Here is a 13,808-nt window from a genome sequence, read left to right as displayed (position 1 = left end):
GATGGTATAGTATTGTCAACCTGGAGTAAAACAGTAATGAAAACATAAAATGGAAGTATAAGATCAGATTCAACAGAAAGGGTTAGAGTAGATAACTTCAGCTGTAGACAATATGATGGTATAGTATTGTCAACCTGAAGTAAAACAGTAATGAAAACATAAAATGGAAGTATAAGATCAGATTCAACAGAAAGGGTTAGAGTAGATAACTTCAGCTGTAGACAATATGATGGTATAGTATTGTCAACCTGGAGTAAAACAGTAATGAAAACATAAAATGGAAGTATAAGATCAGATTCAACAGAAAGGGTTAGAGTAGATAACTTCAGCTGTAGACAATATGATGGTATAGTATTGTCAACCTGAAGTAAAACAGTAATGAAAACATAAAATGGAAGTATAAGATCAGATTCAACAGAAAGGGTTAGAGTAGATAACTTCAGCTGTAGACAATATGATGGTATAGTATTCTCAACCTGATATAAACAGTAATGAAAACATAAAATGGAAGTATAAGATCAGATTCAACAGAAAGGGTTAGAGTAGATAACTTCAGCTGTAGACAATATGATGGTATAGTATTGTCAACCTGAAGTAAAACAGTAATGAAAACATAAAATGGAAGTATAAGATCAGATTCAACAGAAAGGGTTAGAGTAGATAACTTCAGCTGTAGACAATATGATGGTATAGTATTGTCAACCTGAGTAAAACAGTAATGAAAACATAAAATGGAAGTATAAGATCAGATTCAACAGAAAGGGTTAGAGTAGATAACTTCAGCTGTAGACAATATGATGGTATAGTATTGTCAACCTGGAGTAAAACAGTAATGAAAACATAAAATGGAAGTATAAGATCAGATTCAACAGAAAGGGTTAGAGTAGATAACTTCAGCTGTAGACAATATGATGGTATAGTATTGTCAACCTGAAGTAAAACAGTAATGAAAACATAAAATGGAAGTATAAGATCAGATTCAACAGAAAGGGTTAGAGTAGATAACTTCAGCTGTAGACAATATGATGGTATAGTATTGTCAACCTGGAGTAAAACAGTAATGAAAACATAAAATGGAAGTATAAGATCAGATTCAACAGAAAGGGTTAGAGTACATAACTTCCGCTGTAGACAATATGATGGTATAGTATTGTCAACCTGAAGTAAAACAGTAGTGAAAACATAAAATGGAAGTAAAAGATCAGATTCAACAGAAAGGGTTAGAGTAGATAACTTCAGCTGTAGACAATATGATGGTATAGTATTGTCAACCTGGAGTAAAACAGTAATGAAAACATAAAATGGAAGTATAAGATCAGATTCAACAGAAAGGGTTAGAGTAGATAACTTCAGCTGTAGACAATATGATGGTATAGTATTGTCAACCTGGAGTAAAACAGTGATGAAAACATAAAATGGAAGTAAAAGATCAGATTCAACAGAAAGGGTTAGAGTAGATAACTTCAGCTGTAGACAATATGATGGTATAGTATTGTCAACCTGAGTAAAACAGTAATGAAAACATAAAATGGAAGTATAAGATCAGATTCAACAGAAAGGGTTAGAGTAGATAACTTCAGCTGTAGACAATATGATGGTATAGTATTGTCAACCTGAAGTAAAACAGTAATGAAAACATAAAATGGAAGTATAAGATCAGATTCAACAGAAAGGGTTAGAGTAGATAACTTCAGCTGCAGACAATATGATGGTACAGAAAAAAAAGTTTCTGATTTAAACTTCCATTTTAAGTTTGTAAGCCTTTCAAACTCCAAGTTAATAAAAACTGAGTTTAACCTACTTAGTTAGGTTTTAAACTACTGCACCAAACCAAGTTAAGTGTAAGATTTTGAAAATCTTGCAGTTCATATTGAGGTATCTCTTAATGTTGAATCTGACTCTAACAAAGAATAGGTGCTCTGAAATCAAACATCTTTGATTGGCTGTGCTGAAAATGGAAAGAGTACAAGGAGATAATGTCCATAAAAATAAAATTTAAATTGACAGTTTAATAATCACAAAAATGGATTAAGGCATGTATTTGAAAAACAAAATTATCACAATAAAACCAACAACTTTCAAAATTATACAGTTTTATACTTCTAAATATAGACCCAACCAAAACCTTTATCAATGTTAAATCTTTATTGAATAACAATACCTGCTTAACAAACACCAAGTACAGTTGTTAAGCATCATGAATTCTCACTTGGAACAATGGAATGGATATCCTAAACTACATGCAACAAATATCCCTATCAGACCTCTTGTTTCCTACACTGATGCTGCTACTAATAAAATAGCATATAAAGGCCAAAGTACCTCCAAAAATATGTTTTTAAACCTAAGTTTGGAATAAAAACTCTCTGGAGTCTGTAGAGAAAGTAAAAAATCCAAAGATATCCAATAACATAAAAACTGTTTCTTTTGGTATTCATAGTCTATGCACCATTACATCTGTTAGTGAATGTAAACAAACAGTAAGGATATAAAAGGTAAACCCTGTTCAAGCCCAGGAACTAGAAACAACAACTTGCCAAGATCCAATCCACTCCAAATTTAATGACTAAATATAGAAACAGAATGACAGTCTAGCTAAATATTTTCCACTTCTCTCCTCTGCTTGCAGAAGTCTTCATGAATAATTTAGAGAGGAAATTGTTTAGTAATGAAAATAATATAAAACGTTGAATGTTGATACAGATATCTTGATGTGATTTCTCTCTGGACATAATTCAAACATCAATAATTATGTAACTTTTATAAATTCACAAAACAAATTTATTTTGGAATTTGTTGACATGGAAACATTAATTTTCTGGATTAAAATATTAAATAACAGCATACATTCCTTCAAGATCCTCAGAAAACTGACTTATAGTGACACCATCATGCTTGCTTCTTCAAGACATCTAGTATCTCATAAACTTGCCATGTTCCATTGTTTGTTACACTGGCTTATTACCATACCCTTGTCATCTGAAGATTATAAAATTGAATTAAATACTATAAACAAAGTGTTGTTAACAATGGTTATACAACAAAATTAATTAACACATTGTTGTTTAAAAATTCAAAGCCATAAATTTAAAACTACTATATTCACATATTGTACCGAACACCAACAACAAGAAACAGTTAAAGATGAACTATACTGGAAACCTTCATACAACAATAGTGCTTCCTGATTAACAGGACAAGACTGCAACACTACATACACAGGTCAAACAGGATGTTTCAGACAAATGAGAATTAAAGAAAACTCTGGAAGCTGGACACTGAGGAAAATAGATTCAACCTTTATATCTCACCTCATTCAAACTAATACCAATTTCATCCAGGAAAAAAAAATTACAAAATTTACATACCTGTGAAACACAGGACAGACTGCAAAATATACATACCTGTGAAACACAGGACAGACTGCAAAATTTTATAAATAAACTGATGTCTAAAAACAAGTTCAGAAAAAGTTCAAAAGATCATTTCCAGTTCTTTGTTTAAACATTTGTATCGACCCTACTGCACAATATTTCAGTCTGTATCTGATGATGCTACTACTGGAGAAACCATGTTTATAATAAATGATGTGTTTGTTAACATCTTGTTTTTCCTCAATACTGTAATACACTAAATTAATCCTCACAATATACCTTCTGTTAAAATACCAACAAAATCTTTACATAAAGCACTAAAAAGATAATAAAAATTCTTTAGTTTGAAAGTTTCTTTCTCATTTCATAGTAAGAAGGACTGGTCTCTCCATCTATTTCCTCTTGATCATAATTTATATCTATTTTCAAAAGTTTTGACATTATATAATTCAAAATTATATTAAAAACATTAAATATATAAAAATTATGATATAAATTTCATATTTAATAATTTAGAAATACTTTCCTCTACATTTTAATCTATAGTGAGAACATAAAATGCAGGTAACATTTCATGTTTGAGAGAATCATTTACATTAGGCTAAGTCTAAATTAAACTATGGGAACATTGATGGCTACAAAAGTAATTTCTGGATAAATTTTAACAGTCTATTCTTATATATACACAAACTTCCACATATTTAAATGTTATTTTATCACTTATAACATTACACACAATAGTTACCAAGTACAGGTATAAACAACACAATAAACACAGATCTAATACACCACATATTAATACTGTGTACATAGTTCAGTAACTTTTAACAAACTACCAAGTATCTAACGTAGTGTTTTAAGTTACAATGAATTTACAGTTTGTAGGAGACATATGTACTTACCAGATGTACTTTCCAACCTAGATTCAGTACATTGTTGTAATTCAGTTTTCACACTAATAACACCATATTCTGAATTATCCAAATCATCATCACTGTTGACACTAAATTTTGAAATGACCTCATCTTTTGGTAGGTCATGAGGCTGTTCTGTTTTAACTGTGACAAAGATATCCTAAAATAAAACAACACATTCAACAGGTCAATATAAACAGCAACCAGTGGTATCACTAAAGTAAACACATAATATAATCTCCAGTTGATTAATTAAAAATATCATGACATAAATCTAATATTTAAAAATTAGTTATGTGTAACAAACAAAACTAAACTATTTTAATCTTTTTCAATAAGTCCAAAGACAAAGGAGATAAAATGTAGACAAAAGAAGTTTCATATCTGTTACATATACTTTAAAATATCATGATATCAATCTAACATCTTAAAGTGAGTTATGTGTAACAAATAAAAAAGACTACATCTAACTTACATTTTGTGTTTACTTCATTAGTTATAAGTATTATTTTATTACAAGTACACTTTAGACTGAATGTAGTGAATGAAATATTGTACCTGTTTTAAATAATATATTTATTTACTATAAAATAATAGATTGAAATAAAGCAAAACTAAACTATTTTAATCTTTACTCAATAAGTTCAAACCTAAAGATGTAAAAAATAGAGAGAACAGCAGTTTGATTTCTGTCAAACGTAGTTCTACATTAATATACAAGTCATGACAATAATTAAAATAGAAGATCTAGTGACCTGACATTTTTGTCATCTAAATAATTACACAAAAACCATACTTGGTTTAATAATAATATAATACTGTAAATAAAGAGATGTTATTTTTATGTAAAATATCTTCCATTTTCTATATCCTGATTTATACTTTTATGTCAAGAAATGATACTATGGACCTGACTCCAGATATTGCAGTAAATATAAAAAATTAGATGTACAACCTATAGACAGTTAACACTAATACTATTATGATAGAAAAAGTAGAACAAAAAATCTATCATTTATACTACAATAAGAACAGTGTAGCAACTGTTTGATAGAAACATTAATATTATAATATTATTTATATTACAAAAAGAACAGTGTAGCAACTGTTTGATAGAAACATTAATATTATAATATTATTCATGCTAGAATAAGAACAGTGTAGCAACTGTTTGATAGAAACATTAATATTATAATATTATTTATACTACAATAAGAACAGTGTAGCAACTGTTTGATAGAAACATTAATATTATAATATTATTTATAGTACAATAAGAACAGTGTAGCAACTGTTTGATAGAAACATTAATATTATATTATTTATACTACAATAAGAACAGTGTAGCAACTGTTTGATAGAAACATTAATATTATAATATTATTTATACTACAATAAGAACAGTGTAGCAACTGTTTGATAGAAACATTAATATTATAATATTATTTATACTACAATAAAAACAGTGTAGCAACTGTTTGATAGAAACATTAATATTATTATATTATTCAAAATACAATAAGGACAGTGTAGCAACTGTTTGATAGAAACATTAATATTATAATATTATTCATATTACAATAAGAACAGTGTAGCAACTGTTTGATAGAAACATTAATATTATAATATTATTCATATTACAATAAGAACAGTGTAGCAACTGTTTGATAGAAACATTAATATTATAATATTATTTATACTACAATAAGAACAGTGTAGCAACTGTTTGATAGAAACATTAATATTATAATATTATTTATACTACAATAAGAACAGTGTAGCAACTGTTTGATAGAAACATTAATATTATAATATTATTCATACTACAATAAGAACAGTGTAGCAACTGTTTGATAGAAACATTAATATTATAATATTATTTATACTACAATAAGAACAGTGTAGCAACTGTTTCATAGAAACATTAATATTATAATATTATTCATACTACAATAAGAACAGTGTAGCAACTGTTTGATAGAAACATTAATATTATAATATTATTTATACTACAATAAAAACAGTGTAGCAACTGTTTCATAGAAACATTAATATTATAATATTATTTATGCTACAATAAGAACAGTGTAGCAACTGTTTGATAGAAACATTAATATTATAATATTATTCATGCTACAATAAGAACAGTGTAGCAACTGTTTGATAGAAACATTAATATTATAATATTATTCATACTACAATAAGAACAGTGTAGCAACTGTTTGATAGAAACATTAATATTATAATATTATTCATACTACAATAAGAACAGTGTAGCAACTGTTTGATAGAAACATTAATATTATAATATTATTTATACTACAATAAAAACAGTGTAGCAACTGTTTGATAGAAACATTAATATTATTATATTATTCAAAATACAATAAGGACAGTGTAGCAACTGTTTGATAGAAACATTAATATTATAATATTATTCATATTACAATAAGAACAGTGTAGCAACTGTTTGATAGAAACATTAATATTATAATATTATTCATATTACAATAAGAACAGTGCAGCAACTGTTTGATAGAAACATTAATATTATAATATTATTTATACTACAATAAGAACAGTGTAGCAACTGTTTGATAGAAACATTAATATTATAATATTATTTATACTACAATAAGAACAGTGTAGCAACTGTTTGATAGAAACATTAATATTATAATATTATTCATACTACAATAAGAACAGTGTAGCAACTGTTTGATAGAAACATTAATATTATAATATTATTTATACTACAATAAGAACAGTGTAGCAACTGTTTCATAGAAACATTAATATTATAATATTATTCATACTACAATAAGAACAGTGTAGCAACTGTTTCATAGAAACATTAATATTATAATATTATTTATGCTACAATAAGAACAGTGTAGCAACTGTTTGATAGAAACATTAATATTATAATATTATTCATGCTAGAATAAGAACAGTGTAGCAACTGTTTGATAGAAACATTAATGCTATAATATTATTCATACTACAATAAGAACAGTGTAGCAACTGTTTGATAGAAACATTAATACTATAATATTATTCATACTACAATAAGAACAGTGTAGCAACTGTTTGATAGAAACATTAATATTATAATATTATTTATACTACAATAAGAACAGTGTAGCAACTGTTTGATAGAAACATTAATATTATAATATTATTCATGCAACAATAAGAACAGTGTAGCAACTGTTTGATAGAAACATTAATATTATAATATTATTCATACTACAATAAGAACAGTGTAGCAACTGTTTGATAGAAACATTAATATTATAATATTATTCATACTACAATAAGAACAGTGTAGCAACTGTTTGATAGAAACATTAATATTATAATATTATTCATGCTAGAATAAGAACAGTGTAGCAACTGTTTGATAGAAACATTAATATTATAATATTATTTATACTACAATAAGAACAGTGTAGCAACTGTTTGATAGAAACATTAATATTATAATGTGTCTGATGATTTAAAACACTTCAACAATCTGTTTTAGTTACATACAGTCCAGAAAGACATCTCTTCAGTTTTATAAGAGTTGTTAATAAAAACTATAAAAGTTTTAAACAAAAATTACCTCAGGTTTTCCTTCATTACAGTTCTCTTGTTGTTCCTCTTTCACTATACCAAACTTTAAAATAGTTTGTAAAGATCTTTGTTGTAATAAATCAGCTCCCCCTGTTGGTAGAAGTATAAATAGTGTTTATTTGTCTATAATAACACTGAAGATAAATCATGCTTCACTACATTATACTGAAATACAACACAATGTGTTTAGATCAACAGATCTGGTGTACAATTTACTTTGTGATATATAGGTATCCTGACATTCACAAGAAAACTATTATCAAAAATATGCAAAATATAATATGTACAAGGACCCTAGGAGAAGGATACATACATCAGGAAACCACTATTAGATCTGTCAAAATGGAGAACCCAACACTTCATGGTAATGATTCTAGGTAGTATGAGGGACAACAGGAAACCATGATTGGACCTGTCAAAGTGAAGAACCCAGCACTCCATGGTAATGTTTCTAGGTAGTATGAGGGAGAACAGGAAGCCATGATTGGACCTGTCAAAGTGAAGAACCCAGCACTTCATGGTAATGATTCTAGGTAGTATGAGGGACAACAGGAAACCATGATTGGACCTGTCAAAGTGAAGAACCCAACACTTCATGGTAATGTTTCTAGGTAGTATGAGGGACAACAGGAAGCCATGATTGGACCTGTCAAAGTAAAGAACCCAGCACTTCATGGTAATGTTTCTAAGTAGTATGAGGGACAACAGGAAGCCATGATTGGACCTGTCAAAGTGAAGAACCCAGCACTTCATGGTAATGTTTCTAGGTAGTATGAGGGACAACAGGAAGCCATGATTGGACCTGTCAAAGTGAAGAACCCAGCACTTCAAGGTAATGTATCTCAGAACGACTGGTGTAGGTATTAACACTTTTACGGATAAGGAGAGAACAATGTTTAACCTTCCTACATCATCTTCAGGTTAAGAAAGACAGTGTTTAAATGTGCCCGTTGATGGACAAGTCTTAGGGACGAGAGTATAAATGGTACCGAACTGCAGGGGGCGTTGCAGTTAAATGTTAGGTTATTAATTAGTATAGGTATAAAGGTGCTCCTTTATATTGGTTTAATTTTGGTTTTAGTTGCTGTATAAGTAGAGCTTCTTTGATTTTGCATTTGTTTATATTTATTTCCCTACTTAATATCTGGGTGTTTTCTATGGTTATGTTGTATTTATTTGATTGTTGTGTTCAAAAACGTGTGAAGATGATTTTTGTGTTCTTTGAATCTAGTTTCAATTTTTCTGCTTGTTTCTCCAATATAGTTGTTGCATTGTATTTTATAAATTATGTTGGTGCTGTGTTTGTCAGTGTAGTTTTTACATAGTATGGACTTGTACCTGGTTTTTGAATAAATTTGATGTTTACTTGAATGTTGTGTTTTGTTAAATTTTTTTTCCAAATGTTGGTTATTTTTCAGCTGATGTTGGGAACATATTAGTTGCAGCAGTATAAGGTTCTGTTGTTTGTTGTATCTTGGGATTTATTGTTGTTTGTTGTTGGTTTAGTTGTGTGCATATAATGTTTTCCTTCTTTTTTTGAGGAAATTTGTTGATGAAGTGTTGTTTTATTCTGTTGATTTTATCGTTAATTTTATCAGGTAAACATAGTTTTGTGGCTGTGGTTATTTGGTTTCTTAATATGTTGAGTACTTGTTTTGTTTCATGTGCTGAGTCCCAAGGAATGTATAATCCAGTATGGGTGACTTTTCTGTAGATTTCTGTTTTGAATTATCACATGATAATGTTTCTAACCAGTATCAGAGGCAACAGGAAAGCAACCAATCAGTGGGCCAATGCATATGATACATTCTTAACACTGTTTTAACTTTTATTGCTACCAATTATAAATTTAAATAATTAGAGTACAGTGTCTTCCTTAAGAACACAATGAATGGAGCCAAAAGTCTCAAACTTACAACATATCTTGAGATAGATAATTAGTGATATCTGGTAATCAATCAATCATCATGTTCAATTAATCAAATGTTTCTCTAACCATAGTGCATACAAGGAATTAAAAGAAACAAAGAGTTAGGGACAGGTGCTGCCAGAAAGTGTCCTTCCTTCTAATGTCAACATTTTAAAAACCAGCCCATTATTTAACATTGCACTTAAACATATATGACTATAAACAGTAATATTATAGATACTCAGGCACTTAAAATAATAAAAACCAGTGACAAATGAGACTAAAATGTTAATTGAATATATTCATGACAAGAAATCATATTTTGATTGATCAACTTAAAACAGTATTAATTTAAAATACTGGGCCATGGTGCTTACTAGAGGCCAGATGAAATAAAATGGTTTTAGCCTTTAAAGAATCAGCAACAGTAAATGTTACATCTCTTTGTACATCCATAAAATACTAAATCTGAGTCTTCACCCTGTGGGAAAAACCAGCACATTCAAAAAAAGGAATCTCTTAGAGGTTCATTATATTAGAAACATGAGTTATATAAATGTGAGTATGATGAAAATGAAACCATCAAATATCAAAATCTATCTCATAAAAGATGAATTTGACAACAGAAATTTCTTTGAAATATAGAGTTCTGGGTTATTTAATATGGATAGAGTACTAAAGAGATGATGGATAAGTGGTTTTATTTGTAAAGTGTGAGGCACATCCTGTTGAACTTGAGGATATCGAACATATTAGCAAGGAGATTGACTTCAGTTGCCACTGACGAGAGTCAGCTGTCAGTATGATATACAGTGTAGATTTTGTTGTTATAGAATACCTGGACAGGCACCACTCACCACAGAGTACATCCCAAAAGATCAGTTTGAAGCATGTAAGAAGAGAAAGCATAAATAAAAACTTACCCAGTGTCATAATCACACTGAAGTCTGAAGTATAGGAACAAGCAGGAGCTGATACCCAAAGGATGCAGAAACTGTGTTGTGATTGATACAATAAGAGACAACTGTTAGCTTGGTGGTCAACATGCTTGACCAGAGAATCTCCTCCAAAGACTGACTGAGATAGGAGATAAGGGAAAAGGTGAATTGTATGTGAGGTAAAAACAGAAGAATGGAAGATGGGAAGGGAATAAGAGGAACAAGCCAACAAGAAGAAACAATGAATCCAACTGAGAAGGGTAAAGGGAGAAAGATCCTGAGAGAAAGAAGTAGCCTGGGAATAAACAGCCCTGGGAACCCTTGAAAAAAGCTATGCAGGCAATATAATAAAAAAAAATATGCACCATGCACAGAATTCTATTCAGATAAATACAAAGGTAAAAAGAGAAAGAGCAGGAAGGTAAAAGGAGGAGTTACCCTTATGAGCTGACAAGGTTGACTGACAGTAGGAATGGAATGACCCACAGAAAGCAGAAGGCAAGTAGAGTGGTATATTGTATGACAATAACATCTTGAACTGCAATAAGTGGATGCAGAGGAGGTCAATGTATCTGGTTAAAAGATGGAACAAATGGGTAAGGACAGGGGAAAGAAATACCCTGTGGTCATAAAGAATGAATTGAATAAACCAAAGAAATTGGCACTCGACACAAGAGACTCCAGCTCCCTGCCAATTAGATCAGAAAATATAAGCATGAAGTACAGGAGGCAGAACTGGCCACTGTGGTCATGAAGGAAATTGGTGAATAAGGGGAGAGGGAAGGAAAACAACCATAACATGAGCAAGCAAGAAATGATGGTCCAGCAGGGCCCATAAGGAGCAATCAGAAGAATCATGCATTGAGTTGTATGAACAAAGTAAACTACCTGAAGAAGTAATCAGATCGAAGGATTAAAAAAGGAAACTGGTTTGATCAAACTTGGGTGAAGGCAGCCATACCAAAAACGTAAGGATGAGAAATAAGAGATCACAACAAGGATACCTGATGATTGAAAGAGTTTGTGAATGCATCAATATGAGGGGTACACCACCAACTTAAAAGCCACCAAAAGCAAGGGAATAAAAGGATCACTCCATCAAGTAAACCCGGTCTAGATAATAAAGACAAACTACCACCCAGATAAAAACACCCAATACGTGATACATCATCAAATGAAAGTGGTTGGTTGGTTGGCATTTATTGGTGCAGAGCAACTAGGCTATTTTTGCCAAACAACCAGTGTAAAAAAGTAAAAATAAAAGTAAAATTATTAAATTATGCAAAATGGAATCATGTTAAAGCAAAACAGTGCAATTTTTGAATTAAAAACTTAAATAGAGTTAAAAATGTAAAAACACAACTGAAGTGGACTGTTACCATTGCCAATAACAGTGTCCAACATCAAGGGTGAACTCACGGTAAATATATGTTTAAAATGGTGTCACTGCTCACAGTTGTAACAATGGCATGACAGCAAAATGTGGACTATTGTGATTTGACTGTCACACAGACTACACACTGGTGCATCAGTCCCAGATAAAAGAAAACGGTGAGTTAAAAACTGTGGCCAGTGTTTAGCCTATGCAGGACAACTTCCTTCTTCCTATTCTTAAAGAAGCAAGATGGCCAAAGAGCAACAGAAGGTTTGATCTGGAAAAGCTTATTATCATGTTACTCATTTAAAGTCAGCTGCTAACTGTCACAGAGCCAAGCACTGAATACAGGACCATAGTCCATGTATGATGGTACAGCCACAGTTGTGACAATACCAAAACAGACAGACTTAGCTGCGTTGTCAACAAGCTCTTTCCTGCATATACCGATGTGGCCTGGTGAACGGGAACAGGGTGAGAACTAATGTTAAGTGATTCAAGGACCAGTGGAAAACTGAGTCAGTATAAATAGTGCAGTTTGTGTACTGCATAGCTTCTATGTAATCCAGGGCAAGAGAAATGGCAAAGAATTAAGCAGTAAATACCAAAACTGTCAAGGTGATTCTGTGTGCAACCACCAAACTACAACAAACCATGGCAAAGCCCACAGAGTCACCTGATTTCAAATTATATGTATAATTAGGAATGGAAGGATGGTTCAAATGATGTTAAACAAATATAAGGCAGTATTTCCAATCAGTCACATTTGGAGACAGTAATAAATCATGGCTGGATGAGCTGACCAGTGTATACAGCAATGTTATCCAAGGACAGGCCCAAATCATCCAACTGCACCTGGATACAAAGGCCAAATGAAAAAATGGTAGGCAATCTATTTTGAAAAAGTATGGCCCACTGAGGAAGGTTGGTTGGTTGGTGTTTTATGGCACAAAGCAGCCAGGCTATCTGCACCAAACATCTAGTAAAAAATTAAACTAAATTTAGTAAAATCCATAAAAAGAAATTAAGATAAAACAAAATAAAGTTTAAAAAACATAAATAGCATAAAACCAATGTTTACATCTAGTCTACAGCAGTAAAAGAAAAACTACAGTAATACAAATTCTATAGCATAATTGAAATTATCATAGCTCACCAGGAAGACTAACACCTAAATACAAAAACCACCATCAGTCACCTGAAGTTGGCCTTTCCAGTCCTGGTTCCAAGTTATGTGACATTATGGCCATTTTCAAAAAGTTATAAAAAATTTAAGACTTGAAGCAAAATTTTAATTATAGCTCTCCAGGATGATTAACGGGTAGTTCAAACAGCAGCGTTAGTCACCTGAAGTTAGCCTTTACAGTCCTGGTTTCGAGTTATTTGATGTTATGGCCATTTTCTAATTTCAAATTGAATTAGATGGACTTTGATTCTTAAAAGGGAATCACATTAAAAAGGCCTAATGTATAAATTAAAAACTTAAACAGCATTAAAAAGATTAATGGACTTTAAAAAACTAAAAACATTTCCAAGGTGGACAGTGTCACCATCACCAATAACACTGTCTAACATTATAGATAAACCCTGGGACAGAACATGTTTAAAATGGTGCCATCATTGAGTCATAACAACAGCAAGACAGTAAAATGTGGCTTATTGTAACCTAAGTGTTACACA

The 13,808-nt window shown here is 30.8% G+C and overlaps 1 protein-coding gene across 1 annotated transcript in view; it reads right to left on the bottom strand.

Moving 5' to 3' along the window:
- LOC143227570 (uncharacterized) overlaps positions 1-13,808 on the bottom strand; it is a 434,192-nt gene that overhangs the window by 19,486 nt on the left and 400,898 nt on the right. The window contains exon 6 of the mRNA XM_076458998.1: positions 4,277-4,448. Within this exon, the coding sequence (XP_076315113.1) occupies positions 4,277-4,448 (172 nt within the window). The remainder of the gene's footprint in view (positions 1-4,276; positions 4,449-13,808) is intronic.

The sequence above is a fragment of the Tachypleus tridentatus genome, chromosome 9 (assembly GCF_004210375.1).
Source record: "Tachypleus tridentatus isolate NWPU-2018 chromosome 9, ASM421037v1, whole genome shotgun sequence".
Classification (NCBI taxonomy): domain Eukaryota; kingdom Metazoa; phylum Arthropoda; class Merostomata; order Xiphosura; family Limulidae; genus Tachypleus; species Tachypleus tridentatus.
The sequence above is the reverse complement of the archived record's forward strand: the minus strand, read 5'-3'. Positions and strand labels throughout refer to the sequence as shown.